This window comes from Pyrgilauda ruficollis, unplaced genomic scaffold, assembly GCF_017590135.1.
Source record: "Pyrgilauda ruficollis isolate IOZ18807 unplaced genomic scaffold, ASM1759013v1 scaffold8, whole genome shotgun sequence".
Classification (NCBI taxonomy): Eukaryota; Metazoa; Chordata; class Aves; order Passeriformes; family Passeridae; genus Pyrgilauda; species Pyrgilauda ruficollis.
In genome coordinates, this window is record NW_024529932.1 from 433,382 (window position 1) to 450,124 (window position 16,743).

Here is a 16,743-nt window from a genome sequence, read left to right on the forward strand (position 1 = left end):
GCAAATTTCTCATGTAAAGATTTGCATGGGCACAAAAGCTTCTAATTTGTGATTGTATTTAACACCATACTGAGAGACTTAATGAAAACAATAGTATTAATTTAAAAATAGCAATATCCATTTTTTGTTTAATTGCAATGGTGCATTTTAAAACAATTTCTTGAATAAAATACAAAATTAGGGGCGACACTTGTATAATGATGGAATGGAGGTTGTGACATATCAATAAACTGTCTCACAGAATACTATTAACATACCAGTCCTCTCCTCTCCCATATCTCCTATAGCTTCAAAACAATCAAGTGAGGTCATTATATTTTCAAAAGCTGATTGATATAAGTAGATATCTGCTAAAATGTAAGGTTCTCAAATATTGGCTTTTGTTCATTTTGATGATTATTTAAAGAACAATCCTTCTAAATTTAAAGGAAATTGCTAGGGCAACAAACTGAAATGCTGGTTCCTATTCTGCTATTGAGAATTAGAAAACTTCTGGAGTTTTTACTTCTGGGAGGAATATATTTTGCTTCCCATTGCTACCTTAAATTAGACATCTGACATATAGATATACATATGTCCCCACTTACTTGCTGTAATTTTTGTAGGGTCTTCAGCAGCTCCAAAAAGTAACTTATCCTGCCTGTTTTGTTATGCTGTGTAGGCAGTATAGATCTCTAACTTTAAATGCCCAAAATAAGATTAAATTTATTCCATGTTATCAGATACTGAGAGATATCCAAAATTTCTCTCATCAGATCTTTGCTGTCTGTGAGGTCTATTACATATGGTTATTTCCTGCTCACAAGGATCCTAAGTATTTCTCAAAAGCTGAGATTTTTGTTCTTCTTTTTTACTTCTGCTGACCAAAGTAACTTTAGTGGCTTCTCTCGTGACAATCAAAAGAGTTGCAGAGGTCACTCTGTAACCTGTGGGGGTTTTTTTCCTGAGACCCCAGGAAAAACAACCACCCAGAACTGCATACCTTTGGCATATAAATAGCACATAAGTAAGAATTTATCAAAAATAATTGTTCATAATGATAATGGGAATGCTTTGAAAAAGTTGCATTGGAATGAAAAACAATCACTGAATTCTTTGCATATTTTATTTTTCTTTTTGATTTCCAACTCACACACATCTGGCATATTTTACATCTTTGCAATAAAACATGGTTACAATAGCTTAAGGAATTTATATATCCAAAATATTTCACCATGATCTCAAGATGAAATGAACTTGTCTTCCAGATGTTCAATAGTCTCCCAATTCTAAGCTACAAACTCAAGATATTGCTTACAGACAGGTGATGAATAACTTAATCATTACGTTGATCCCCATGATTTCCGGACCTTATAAATACAAACAACAATGAAGAAGGAAATTCAGGGCTAAACTTACTAATACAAGGTGGATAACAAATAAGTAATCACATCAATAAATAATGATATGTTCCTGGTGCAAAGTGCCAATACAAAGAATCCATTATCTTTTTAAATAAATGACTGCAAGTGAGTGTAAATTCTGAGAAAATTACATTCCTGTTACATGCCTCATAGCCCTACCGACACAATATGTACATCTATGACAATACAGTCACCAAATATACAAAGAAGAAACATGAATTAAAGTGTATATACCCCTGGGTGTGTAATTTGATCAGTACAATGTGCAGAAAATTATTTTGATATTATCATTACAGTATTGTAAAAGATGAATGGCCTTAGTCTGAGTGGCTTCAGGTGAGATTTTCAGAAGGACTGAAAAGAACAACCTCAGTCACCTTTGAAATGAAGCTAAGGCTGTCAAATAAACCAAGCTCCTCAGATTAAAAACAAGGGGAAAAAAAAATCAGTGGGGTCTCTCTTGCCCATGATTTATATACCAAATGTTAATAATCCAGAAGTATAGCACTTTGTCTGTATTGGGAATCATTAAGCATTACAAAGCATTAAACTGAACTTCCCTCTTTGCTCCCTTTCTGTCTAGTCTTTAAATTTAAAAGGGAGGAAATTAATTTCTATTGTATAAAGTATAAATATGGCAAATGATGGCTTTTTATCCAAATGCTTTGTGAGCAGAACTCCACTTAAGAGGGGTAAACTTTAGATTCAAAAAGTGAAAAATGTGTTGGTGAAAATGTCAGAATTACTGTTTGCTCCCAAATTCAACCCTTTAACACAAGCTGTACCCTTAGGCAGATCTCCAGTCTGATTTGTGTGAATGCACCTGTTCCTTCAAGACATCAGGTTTAAAGTACATGCAAGTTGTAACTCCACAATAAAATTAAGAAACAGTTTTGTTCTTTATACAAGGTTTTACTTTTACAAAAGTATCCCTTTAAAGTTAAGATGTGCATCTGATGTACAAAGTATCAAACATATTTTTTTTAATCTCAGCTTGAAAAGAGGCTGGAGATGGGATGCATGTTAGGTTCAAAGCCTAAACATTGAAATAACTGGACACAAGGTTCCCCAGAATTTTCAAAAGTCTCTTGTGGCGCATCCTACTACCTTTTCTCAATAAACAAAGATATATGAAATAATTACCAAAACATTTCCTAATTCATATAATTTACATGATACAAGCTTGCTTTTCAGCAGCTGGTGTTCAGTTGTGAAAAAACACACAAAGTAAAATGGTTGCTGACTACAATGTACAGCTATTGCTGGGTGTAATGGAATGTACAACGGAGGTCAATGCAGACGTGGTTTTCCACCAGAGACTACACCTTTCTTTGCAGCACTTGTGCTCTCAGCTTTACCTGGGCTTTCAGTTCTTCACTGCACTTCAGTATCTGTTCTGATGTTCATAATGCCACCGGTTAAAATCTATATTAAACGCTACGATGCTGCCAGAAGCCATGCCAGTAATCAGTGTTCTGAAAAAGATATCAAAGATGCTGATGTTAATTCTCTTTTGCCTTCTTGAGCTATGGTTTTTCATAGACAGAAAAAAGTTAAAAAACAAGGCACTTTTTGCAACACTATCTGAAGTTCTTAAGCTTAGCTGAAAATCAGAAATGTATCTCAAACTTTTGCAATTGGTTTTAAGGTGTTTAATACTGCACTCTGATCCAATCTGACTATTGCTGTGTATTTAAGTTAATGCAATTTTAGTAATATTTTGCTAGCTGAGTGTCTGGCTTACTAATTTCAATGAAATAATACCTCACCTTAATGTTAAGTGCTTGCATGATGAGATTCAAGTATCAAAGTGTTGAATCAGATAAATTAACAGGAAAACAACTGAGTAATTTTTTCTTACACATCCTGTTAACGACTCCATACCATATACTCAAAGTTCATGAGGATGTACTCTTTCTGGAATTTTAGTATTTACATACAAACATGAATGACAAATTCACCTCTGATCATGAGACAAATCCATAGCTCTTATGCCAGCATCACAGCCAGGGTAAATATAGAGCTGCTTGAAGTCACAGGCCTGCCATACTTCCACTACACCATTGTCTCCTCCTGTCACCAGGTTCTGCCCATCACTGCTCAGGAGGATGGCCTTCAGGAGAAAACAAAAAAATCTCAAGCACACAGGTAGCTTTTATAGAAATGGACCAATATTTTAAAAACTGAATTGACTTAAAAGCATTCCCTATGTTCTGCCCACTACAAATTTGAACCAAAAATAAACAAACACATTTTGTATCATCAAATTTCAAAAACATTTGTGTGGTATTAAACATGATAGATAACAAAAATGCTCCTTGGCTGAATCTGCAAATACTTGAGTTCAGCACATTTCTACATATCAGAATTTGTTCTACAATACTCAGTGCTATCACTACAACCTAAAGCAGAGCAGCGATCTGCATTTCTAATGCTGCTTCAAGTGCTTGTGACAGAGAAGAGCCCTGAAGGCATGAATTCATGTCTTGGCTAATAAATGAAGAATGAGGACTTTTCTCAGCATTTTGTTTCAAAGACATATTTCCCACTGAAATTTAATTCCAAATGAAAATTCTGGGAATATTGTGGGCTCATAAACTATTTGTTCTTATTTATTCTAGAAAAGCTTAACTGCATTTTGATATTTGGAGATGGTGATGAAAGGATATGTGTTTGAATGGCTTAACTAGGAGGCAGCAATTTTATATATATGACTTCCTCTGAACCACACAACAAATAAATTAATTTTATTTTAATAAATAAAGGCAACACACAACAAATGTTTGTTTGCATTTAGATTTACCCTGGTTGAATCATTGATCTCCATCTGAGCTAAGAGTTTGCCATTAATGCTGAAATTGCTGAACCGTCCTCGTTCATAGTAGATGATGCAGTGACCTTCACTAGATACTGAAATTAAGCGAGGGTACAGGCAGTTTTCTGTTCCTTCCAGGGCTCTCAGCAAGTCTCCAGTAATTGTGTGTACTAGGCAAGGACCTTCTGTATATGAAAACATAATATATCATACATTTGCTGTTTATACAAATGATATAGTCTGTGCACAAAAATGATGCATAATACACATTTATATCACATTAGTGCTGCATAGATATAAGAAGCTGCAATGTTACTTAAAGAATTTAACACACACAACAGAAAAGGAAATGCAAGAGCTAGCATGTTAAGAAAAGAAATACAATATGTCCAGAAGTGTATTATTTACTTAGACTGGTAGGAGTTTTCCTAGGTCTGTCTTCTAAAACACTCTTTCCTCTTCCCAAGCATTCAGAAGCTTCACTCTTAGTGATTTTCTCCAACAACATGAAATCTCTTTAGCCCGCCCATTCACATTAAACAGATGTGGCCCTAGTGGGAGCAACTCCCACAGGGCATGTAATCATATTACTGCATATTTCTTCTATGGACAATGGCAGTTCCTGTAGATCCTCTCCCCCAATAAACATTTGTTATGCATAGATTTCAGTCCTGATTTGTTTCAGCAATTGAAGTGTTGTGAAAGCCAACAGAGTCATAATGATACTTGGACTGTAAGAGATTTTAGGAGATCACATTGTAACTCCATTTGCTCCAGAGAGATTTTAATATGAGATTTTGATTTCTTTTTATTACATTCATGAAATAAACAAACAGCTATGAAATCTACAATGTACATCTTAAGATGCAAAACTAGGTTTATTTACATTTCAAGAACAATGAGAAAAGTTTGTTTTGAAAGTGAGATCTGTATTCCTACTAAGAAAAAGGGTCTCTGATAAATGTAATGAGTCACAGGAAATTCTAAATGTTTTCTTTTATGAATCACAGGATAATCCTGGACAGCACAGTAATCTCTTCCTTATACAACTGGTTCATGACCCTGAAAGTAAATTCATATTGGCAGACTCAGCCACCTCATGTTAAGTCCTTCTAACTTCTTTGAAATTCACATGGCAGCTGGGTTTGCCCAGGTAGAATGAATCAGCATCAGTGCATTTATTGTGGAGCCTCTGATACAGGCTTTTATCTGTGTTTGCATAAGGTCTTATGCAGAGGGACCCTAAGTTTAGCTGCATCCATGGGATACCACTGCAATGGAAATTATTTTGTCAAATAGTTGAGTTTCAGCTTTGGAAATACTGAAGTGCCAGGATATTACAAAAAGGGATGTCTTCACCTTTAGAATAATTACCTTGTTAGATTTTTCAAAAGAAAATACCTTCATAGTGGAATGGTCATGGGCACAAAAAGGCACATCTGATTTAGGATGCCACTCTAAGGATATATAGACTGACCACTCTTTTTGGGTTTGTTGGGTAAGAAAGTGGAAGCATCAACCTGATTCACAAGATTTTCCACAGAGGAGTCCTAAATGTGCTGTTTTCCTGCTTCAGTAGGTTCTCAAGCGTGTGTCAACATAGGGCCACAGACAGTTCCAGAGGAGCAGCTGCCCACCGGGAAGCACAGGCTGAGCTCAGACTGAATGGCAGGAAAATGCAACACTGTCATGAGATGACATCTAAGAAGCTGGAAAGGGACTGGAACTAACAGATCAGATTAAAAAGGCATGTCTTGGAAAACTGCAATTAAAAAAAAATAACTGCACTTTTTTATGGCCTAAAGTTTCAAAAGGAAAAACATGGGAAGATTACTTCAGGAGACAGACTGGGCCTCCATTTCTCTGGATCAGTTATAAACATGTTCTGAATTTGATTTAAAAAACTTTAGTTCTCCATCAGCTTTTACCTCTAAAAATGTGAAAGTTACCAAAGTAGCAAATAGTTAATGGATCAGTAGATAACTGAGTACAGATTCAATCTCTATTAAGAAGAGGCAATTTGCAAAAGGTAGTTGGAAAGGGTGGACTATTATGGCAGCCAGAATGTATGAAACTGCCTTAAAGGGTAAGAAATAGCAGTGCATCAAGAAAAAAGTTTTAGCTCCAGCATCACTGTACATTCTTTTCACAAATGTCTTGACTTTGCCTATGACTGTTATGTAGTATGCCATTACAAGAGTTAATGACCCATTAGGGTTTCCTGTTAAAAATGGCTTTACTCAAAAGTTTCACACTCAGCTTTAAAAATAAATGTTGAGCTCCAAGACAGTATAAAAAGCAATAACCCAGGAGCTCAGCTGTGAGCAAAACCTGGCAAAGCAAGCATCACATCCTTCTTACCCTCAGAAGCAGCAAACTCAAAAAATGAGTACAAAGATATCCATGGGGATGACTAAAACAGGCATCACTATAGGTAGAGATGTCAAGTCACTGGATGTGGATGTAGGAGTAGAGTGGAAATGAGAAAGGAAAGCATATAAGGAAAAAGGAAAAATGAGGATGATGCAAAGAAAGGAAATAAGAATGGAAAAGAGATGATGAAGCACAAAACAAACTAAGAGAAAAGGGGGAAAGGGAGAGCCAAATAGGGGAGGAAAAAAGACACGCAGTTTGACAAGTTAAGGAGCTGAATGAGAGAGGGCAGTGGGGGAAGAAAAGTGGACATGGAATTAAGGAGAAGTAGGAGAAGATGGGCAGAAGCAGTAAAATGGAATAAATTAAGGAGAAACAAAGTAACGAAAGATTCATTGAGGCTGGTGTTCTATTTACAGTGATTACCACTCATACAGGATATTGCTGCAGGTTTGGAAAAGTATTTTGAACACTTGTGTTAGCAATTGTTGGGTGCTCTGGATTCCATAGACAAATAACAGGGAGAACCTACAACTGCTCACTATTTAGAAAATATCATAAAAACCCCTACGAGACAGAATGCTGCACACAGTTCCAAAGAAAATTCATCCTCCTTCCCTGGAGAGTGAGGTCAGTCCTACAAAATACCTCTCAATTAAGATCAAGGTGGAGAATTTTGAGCTGAGAGAGCCCTCCCTGAAATACATGTCTCTCTCAATAGGTTTCTTTAAAATCACTAGACGTCATTAGAATTATTGCATACATTTTTATAAAATACACTTACAGGTCTGGGCAGAATAGCTGCATAAACTGATGGTTGGAAGGAATGATCAACTTAATTTGTGTCTAAACTTGTAAGGGCAGATAGTAAATAATATTCAGAGAAAAGTGCTTCAGATGCTCCTAGAATTACAACATGTCTTAGGAATAATTAAAGCATATGTGTCTTGAGGGAAGTCTGAGAAATACCACTAAGAAAGAGTCTAAAAATGTTAAGACTTAAATCATAAAAACGTTTCTGACCTTTAGCACCACTGATAACAAGTCCCAGCTCTGCACAGACCGACACGCAGACAACTTCATGGTCATGACCAGTTAGAACAGCACGAGGAGCTGGATAATCACCTGTTAAAAAAGAAAATTAGAAGGTGAGAAAAATAAAAGAAAAATAAAACAAGGGAATGCCAAATCAGACATGGTTTATCAACAAAAGAACTTTGCTGTAATTTGCTTGAAATTATTATGCATGAGAAAGGTGCAGTGTGATTAAATATCTCATACTTAAGATACCAAGCAAAATATATTCAGATATCATAAAGCTTCAAAACCACAATTTACCAATGTATTAATGAAATAATTAAAAGAACACAAAGTGTGGTGCTATTGAAAACAGCTGTAATGTAAAGGCCTGCTACTGAACAGATATGTCTCCAGACTTAAGCTATGAACCTAAAGAATTTAGGATGTTCCTTTAATAATGATCCTAACTTGTTTCATGAAACTGGGGGTAGGAAAAGAATAGAACAACACTGTACTAGAAACCTGCTACTGCTGCATAGGTAATATTGATTCAGAGACACATGGAATGGTCACAAGTTAAAATATGCCTAAAATGGTTATTGGTACGCATAATTTTATATTTATTTATTTATAGATATTTTAAATATATATTCAGGGCTGAAATATATTTTATTTTGATTTCAAACAAGTAGGAATGTATAGAGTATTTACATGACAAACAGCAACATTTCTGTTGTTTCTAATAAGAACAGATGCTGACAACCTAATTGGTTAGTATTTGATATTGCTCTGCCAGGCTCAGAAAGTAAATTGGCAAAAAAGAATTAGCAGCTTGCTAGATAACACAGAGTTCACATCATTATATTTGCATTGTACAAATGAAATACAGGAAATTGGGATATTCAAAAGGACCGGAGATCTGCAAGTGTAGTTCACGTACTAAAAGAAACTACCTAGGGAAGTACAGATAAATTACTGCAACATTAATTCCATATGAAGTAACAAAATGGTTAATCCACACTTTTCTCAAAAGAATTGGAAGCAAAAATCTCTTTAATACCAGTGTTGGACTGGAAGACTTATCTAGTTGTGCTGGGATCAGTGGTACAGTATGTAAAGATAGCTATATTAAAACAGGCTCCATTTACTTTTTTCAACATATTTGTCATAGCAGTACAATGTTGTTATTTAAACCAGTTTTACATGCAACTGACTATGGACAGCATGGATGGCTGTCCAGCACTATGGACAGAAGCTGGGTCAATAACAAATCTTAATTTTTTTTTTCCATAGAGGGGTACGTACTATGAGATACATACAAGGATTTTGGAAACCAGGGTATGGAAAATCAGTTTGGAAATCACCTTTCAGTTAGGAAACAATTCAGTTTTGAACACAATAGTATAGAGTGTGCCAATCTAACAGGTTATTCCAATGTACAGACACACTAAAAATTTCTTAACCTCTACTGTAAACAGCTACCTCAATAAATCCTAGTTTCCCAAAATTTATACTGCAACAAAAATAATCTATTTAGTCTGGAAACTGAGATTTACTGCTAGGGAAGGATGAGTGTCAGAAGTAACAGAAAGATTCTTTGTGTAACTCATCAAAGATATTTTGATTTTTGTAATTTCACCATCAACATTGCTTTGAGAACTCCATCTCCTTTCAAGGTTTTCTTTTCTCCAAGTGCATAACATAAAAACAAACAAAGAAAACAAAAGAGCAACTAATTAAGTTCAGAATTCTGCTCTTTTTTTTTTTTCTCTTCTGTATGTCCTCCTGGAAAAAAGAGGATTATGCTCAATGGCCATCTTGGCTCAAGCTATGATTATAGAGGTTTTATCAGTCTGCATCAAACTGGATGACTGAAATGATTAAATGGCTACAATTTTTGAAGGAAAAGAAATATTGCAATTTTCAAAAGAACATTTCCCTCAGTGTTTCCTAGGAAAGTTCTATAATATCAAGGAACTGTAAAATTCCAGAATACACCAAAAAAACGTATTTTATTGACTTCATGATTTATAAAGGAAAATGCTTATAAGAAACAACTTCCCTGAAACATAGGTCTATGAGTCTTATTTTGTCCTGTTTTTCAGTAAATACAAATTAATAATGGAATAACAATATTAGGAGTAACTGTCCAGCAGTAATTGAAACTGGGAATTTTTTTCCCTTTGGACTCAAAGAAAAAATTATTCACTGATACTTTCTACAGTAAAAGCTGTGGCATGAACCCCAGTCATTTTACATTTTATTGCAAAGGAAAGAAGCTGTGAACTCCAGGAATCATTCAAAATCTAGCAAAATATTCTGTCACTGTCACATCACCACTGATAGATTCAGCCAGAGGTCAAAGGCTGCAGCTCCAAGGGAATTGCAGGTGAAAATATCCTACCTAAGAACTGAGATACCATCACTGTAAACTCCCTGTGATTTCCCCAAAGGTGCACCTTTGAACTGAATTACTAGAGGGCAGAATGAAAACAAAATGTGCTGTCTTTCCAAACAAGTAAGTTTTTCTAGAAAGTCTAAAATAACACACATATTTCCTTCTTGCTGAAAAATATAATGCTTAATATTATTGTAAGGTTCTTTGGGAAAAGACGGTGCTCCTGCATAACAAAGAAAAAAAGTGGGAAAGAAAGACGAAAGACTGTTACTATTTCTCTCATATTGTCCTTTCCCAGGAATTCTGTACAGATTTCTATGGGGACACATCTAAGAGGCTTCTGTATAAAGAAACATGAGAGCACATGGAAAATTTTAGCTTCCATTTCATCTCTCACTTTGACAAAAGCAAGTACAAGGCTATACCTGAATTACTTGCTGAAAAGGAATTTACTTCGTTATTTGCTTTACTGCCAGGACTTTTCAGGGATGCTCATCAGGAAACAAAATTTTAGAAAATACGATGGCTTTCGTGGAAGTAAAAATGTAAGAGCCTTCTCAAATTTTTACAGTCAGAAAAAAACATCTTAGAGTTTGATTAAAAGATAATGCTACAAACAATAAATATTAATATCTCAAAACAGAAAACAGTCAATAACAATGCCCACAACACAAGGGAGCAATGAGTGCAAAAGAAAGACTGCTGACAGAAAAATATTAGTATATTCAAAATATTCCCAGATCTGGGAAGCAGAGCTGGTTTATTTGCCGAGGAGTATTGTATATAGCTACAAACAGTTCACCCAGGTGAGAGGGCTTTCAGGTACCTTGCACTAATCCAGAAGGTAAAATACAGTGGAGCACAGGATATTATGGATTTGTAGCATCTCTTCTTATCTCTTTCACTAAATTGCTTTGGGATCTTGGGCAAGTTGCAGAAACGCCCTCCACTGTACAATTCCCATGGAGCATGCTGTGTAGCATGGACACAGACATGTGTTGATAAAATACTAGAGATAACTGCATTATCTCTGGTGGATTATTGGCTCTTTTACCTTTACATAGCAGCCATAGAAGAGGGATGTCTTTGGCAACCAGGGAAGAGATGGTGCCAATTAAAATTTCAAACTAGTTTTCAAAAATCTTCTGGTCTGGCAGAACAGTGCTAACATACTGTTATTTCAAAAAATTAATACCTAAATTGTACAAACTTATAAGTACCATAATAACTCCTTAAAATGACAAAGCAGATAGCACATGTGCCCATGTGCTAGTGCAGGGCCTTCAGACAGCCACCCAATTCCCTTGGTGCACAGCACACTGGTGACTGTTTTTAAACTGCTGCTATTTAAAGGCCATCTAGTGCATATTAAAATGTAGAGGGATATAAAACAACAAGTGAAAGTTCTGAGTTCAGAATAACTACTCTTTCAAGACACAAACCTGCAGAACCCTTAATGTCCACAACTTCAAATTGTTTCAAAATTGTGTTATGTAAAAGGAACACATAAAGATATACTTCATGACGGACACAAAAAAATGTATATTAACTTGACAAAGATATTTTATGGTAAAGTTCACCCTCCCTTTCAGATATATACTGAATACACTCACTGGGACAGGATGAATTTTTAGTCACTGGTAAGATTATGTTATAATGCTAAACAAACCCCTCTTATGGCTGATAGAACATTTTTCAATGGTCAGCACAGATGCTGTTAGAAAAAGTGGGGTTAACTCCCACACCTCTTGTGACCATCCTCTCGGAAGCTACAATAGGTAATGAGAAATGTCAAGTCCCAAGATCAATGAAATTTCATGCTCTAGGGAAAAAACAGGAATAGCATTGATCCTTTTAAAGAACACCAGTCAGAGGGTGAATGTAATATATTGCGTGGAGAGGCTCAAGAGGATAAGCGGCTAGGTCCAACATACTTACCTGACAAAAAATTCAATCAGCCTTTAGCACAAGCTGCCTACCCTTCCTTTCTTTCATACAGGAGTCTGATTCCAATTAAAGTGTGCAAATTAATTTTTATCACTTCCAAATTACTTTCTGAATTTGTGTCTGTTTCAGATGAAAGCATCTGTCCCTCACTTTTCTGCAATTCTATCATACACTTTGGTATATCTGTTCAAAGACTCTGAGATAGTTCTCATTTTCAAAGTCACTTGTTTGAAAGAAACATTCAATAAAGTAATCATAAAATATAAAAATAAAACAGCTATAATGATACATGTTGAACTCCAGGGCATATCACATACTTTCTTTGCTCTTTTTTGTGACGACTAATACAGTTGCCATGTGAGAAGAAATTTGTATACAAATTAGCACTCAGCTAAAACAAATCCTCATATATCATAAGAGAAGAAAAATCAAAACACAAATTGTCAAACTCCATCACAATAATTTTTCTATTCAGTCTCTGAGAACTGCAAAGATTTACATTTCCCATATAACTTCAAACAAATAAAATAAGCAAACAATGTCCTTTGCATGTGCTGTGTCTGACTAAGAGAAAACAGATACCTTTCACTGTTCTCACAACTGCAGCAGATTTATACAATCTGCTCATCAACTTAAAAAGGTGCAGATTCAGATTAGCTATTTCAGATGGGCTATTTTGGCTTAGAAAGTAGATATCTGACCCTGGCAAGAGGACTAAGCTTCATTTGGTTCAGTGTTTTTCCAATAGGTGGTATTTAAGTAAGCAAGGACAAAGAAATAAAAAAGAAAGGAAAGTTCAAACATACATAAACCCTGCATTCAGCTGCCCTTCAGCCTACACAAAAACCATGCCACATTTCTTACTTTCCAGAAGCATTCCCAAACATCGGCCTCTACTCCAGTCTTAACAGCACCTCCAACATCACCACTGTTGGAGCTTAGCAATGGCATGGCCATGAGACCAATGTTGAACTGGAGAAAGTACAAACAGGGACAAGATTTGCCCTACATGCTGCTGTTGAAGGTATGCAGCATATCGATCCTGATTTCTTGATTTATCTCTATATCCACTCATCATGACATATGCATAAATATGAGCATAGAAAAGAATATAGCTTTTTACCAAATCTAGAGGTTATCAGGACCCCATCCTATGATAACTTACAGCTGATAGCACATGCTTGTGAATATGGGAATGAGGGCTTTAATTCCCCCAGTCTCGAGAGGACAAGAATGTAGTTTCCTGCTTCCTGGACAAGCACTCCAACCTAAAGACTTCCTTCAAGTGTTTTCAGAAAGCTACTGTATGGAAAGCATTACATTTAAAACCTGGTAAAACTTCACTCTTCTCTCAGTGATTATGGGATGTGTCAGGAAATTGTGCCAAATGCAAACAAAACCAGAAAATAATTTTTGACACTTAGGGTAGAATAAAAATGATAACTTGATAAATGTATTGATTGGAAACATTATTTTAAAATTATAAAACAAAGTTTACCATGCGCTCATAGGCAAACTTTCAGCTACTGAGCTAGATCAAACATTTGCATCTTTTCTCAATTCTCCTCTTTAAACAAGAGCTGGTTCTGTATTTCCCACAGACCCAACTGAGGTGACCCACTGAGCATACGCCTGTACAGGTATTTCAGCAGAAGGTTCTACAGAAGTCTGACAAATTAGGTTGTTGACATACTTGTTGTTTAGTAAAGATTACATCTACCTCATGCATTCTGCAATACAAATTTTAGCAGGATCTGTAAGAAATTTGACCTGACAATCTTTAGCCTGAGAGTATTTCACAGTAAATTGTGATTTCTATGTTTTTGAATGAAATGGTATCTATATTTTTCTATACAAATGTCAAACCACACAAACTGTTTAGGACTGGAGGTCTGCTTTTTCTCCCCTTTAAGATTTTCTGAAACAACTAAAGTTCCTTTTGGTAACTGGATGTATTGAAGCTAAAATTGATAATTAACCGTCTTTCAGCTTAAAAGATAATTATAAAGACAAACATCTAACCCAGGCAATTACTATAACTGACATTTTTTCTTTGAGTTCTTCACCTTATATCCTCGGGTATAAAGCACCTGATCTGTATCTCCAGATGATAGGTTTTAAAAAAACCAATACCCCTTTTTTCCCTCTGAAAATATAATCTACACCTTTCTGGAAATTAATTCTAAAGATGTTAAGTAATTGGATTTGATCTACATTGATCATATCACTTTCATTTTTCCTACAAGGAAACCTTCTAACAGATCTACTATATACTACTAATTTATTGTAGAAGAGTAGATTAGGAAATATTTCTTTATTGCTTTGGTGGCTTTAACCATGTGAAACTTCAAACGTATTTTCATAAGGATTGTTGAGAATGTTTCACTCTTGGAAATTAGTTTAAAGGGAACCAGTCATATGACAGTTATCATGTCTGCTCATGGTAGCCAGCAGAAACTACTAGTTATTAGTTTGGCAGAAACACTTAGTAATTTTAGAAGTTTTTAAAGGCCCTTTTTTAAAGGGCCTTTGTTTTTGTGACCTATCCCCATTAAGGTATGCTCATGAAAAGTCAAAGTAGCTGTTAATATTGATATGTTTCCAACACATGTAGTTCTGGTTATAGTGCAGTACTAGTATATAATTAGAATATCCATGGTAGCTTCAATCAAATTAATAGACATAGAGATAATAGAAATGCCATCACTCTTCCTCAGCATGAGCCTTCAGCATGTCTTCAACATGAACATTAAAAAATCTTATCGATATATTTCAAAACTACCACAGTGGTCTTGGGTACTTAGTCTTCCTGAGTTCTATTACCTGTGCCTGTAAGATTTCATTTGACTGGACATGGCTATCTGCAGCACAGTCTCCTATTAATCTGACCATAAGGCCATTTCTTCAGCAAAACAGTGCCTTATCCACATAGAGGCAGAGACAGAGAGCAAGCCATACAAGTAATTTTTGTTTTCATTTATTTCTGTCAGCCAGGTCATATCCTTCCTTTCATAAAATTAAAGACCTCCAAAGCAGACAATTCCAAAATTATACAGCTAAGATATTAAGTCTGAGATACCAAAAAGTTCCACTTTTGTGCGTTCAGATATGTAAGTGATGACAGAATAATACCAGAACTAAAATAATTCTATCTGGAAAAGAATTGAAGCAGTTTGTATCAGCCAGAAAGGAGATGCTAATTGCAAGGCTGTCCAAGCCCTTTACAATCAAGGGAGGTAAGAGGAAAGTCTTACATTTTTTTTCTTTAATTAGAGTAGAAAGCTCTTTCTATTTTTCTTTTAACATAGAAATTACTAATACTTTATATGAATCAGGCATTCAAAGAAGAAAAATGGCATCAACCTAAACAGACTGCTAAGACATGAAAATCCTTGTCAGACTGAATTTATCCATATTGGAGAATTACATACTAAAAAGGTCATGGAATATAGGCAAAAATTAGAGAAATTTGTTATTGGAACACAATTTTATTTCCCCTCTATTTCCTCTCTTATAAAAGCAAATAAAATCTTGTGAGAAAGCAAGGCTTTTATCTTTTTATCTCCCTTTTACTCTGCTTACAGAAAAATGGAAAAAAAAATTCAATTAAAAGTTTCTTGCTGCAAAATTAGCAAAATATTTACTTTGAAACACATAAAACACTTTTCTACCAGCCATTCAGTTGAAGAAATACTTTCACTTAGAGGTCTGTAACTGACAGTACTGCCTCCAGTCAGTATTTGAATCAGAGATCACAACTGATAGTGACAGATTCTCCCATTTTTATCCAAAGACAAAACCCTTCTGTTGAAAATTATCATTAGAAATCAGAAACTTTAAGTGAAATGGATTTAGTGTTGTATAAAACTGTTCTACTGTATGTTAAAACCTGCTCTTTAGCTGCAGCCATATCTCTGGCTGGGGTGATGGATCTTTAAATTTGTGGTGTACTTTAAGTGCCCCTTTATATAAATTAATTTTATTATTGTCCCACTCACTCTGCAAAGCACTGATAGTCCCATGCAAAGGAAGTGTAATTTTTTCCTGACATTTTATCTTTTTCTATTTTTATTCAGTCAGATTGCTTCCCCAAACTATAGAAAGACCTTTCTCAAGAGAGTCTCATTTAATTCCATGGCATGTGAGACATTCTTTTTTTGAAAAGGCAAGCAGCTGATATAGCATGCTGTAGCACAAAAGGAGTAAGTTAAAATGCCAAAAAATATTTCCAGGGAAAGGGAAGTCAAAATATAGTGATATATGTCCTGCCACTTAAAGGCCACAACCATCTTGTTCCAGTTGATGATGACATGATGCTATAAGTGATAAAGGCAATTACAAACTTAGGAACTATACTCCCATCCTATTATCTCTTAACACGCAGAGAGTGTTTAAACATTTTTTGGCAAGCAATCAATGCCTTGCTTAGCATGTGGTGCCTTTATACTAACTTTCAACCTGTAAGTAAAGTTACTGATGTATTTGGTAATAACTTCTGAAGCTGAAAGAAGGAATGCTAAAACAAAGAGGTGTGTCAGAAGACCTCTGGGAGAGGTGTTATTGAAGGATACTTACTGCTGTTTGGATTGTCACCTATGATATGATGCCGGCCACTCCAGTACCAAAGCAGCAATGTGGCGTCGCGAGACCCAGACACGATGTAGCAATCACCCCCGATGTAGGACTCTGACCTGGCGAGGCAAGTCACGACATCCCAGTGGCCAAACACAATCTGAGTTAATTTTCCTGGTGGGAATGAAAAGTCATACAAATTCAGTTTTCTAAGG

At 35.5% G+C, this 16,743-nt stretch overlaps 1 protein-coding gene across 4 annotated transcripts in view; it reads right to left on the reverse strand.

Moving 5' to 3' along the window:
- Nucleotides 1-1,087: 1,087 nt before the first annotated feature.
- Nucleotides 1,088-16,743, reverse strand: part of NBEA (neurobeachin) — a 448,146-nt gene continuing 432,490 nt past the window's right edge. For 3 of the 4 annotated variants that reach the window (XM_041487285.1, XM_041487282.1, XM_041487281.1), the window contains 5 exons: nt 16,532-16,702; nt 7,615-7,716; nt 4,207-4,403; nt 3,365-3,516; nt 1,094-2,878 (listed from right to left, as the gene is read on the reverse strand). In XM_041487285.1, coding sequence (XP_041343219.1) covers nt 2,788-2,878; nt 3,365-3,516; nt 4,207-4,403; nt 7,615-7,716; nt 16,532-16,702 — 713 coding nt within the window. In that variant the 3' untranslated portion in view covers nt 1,094-2,787. Of the gene's footprint in view, nt 2,879-3,364; nt 3,517-4,206; nt 4,404-7,614; nt 7,717-16,531; nt 16,703-16,743 lie in introns of all 4 variants that reach the window. The other variant, XM_041487283.1, reaches the window with a different exon arrangement.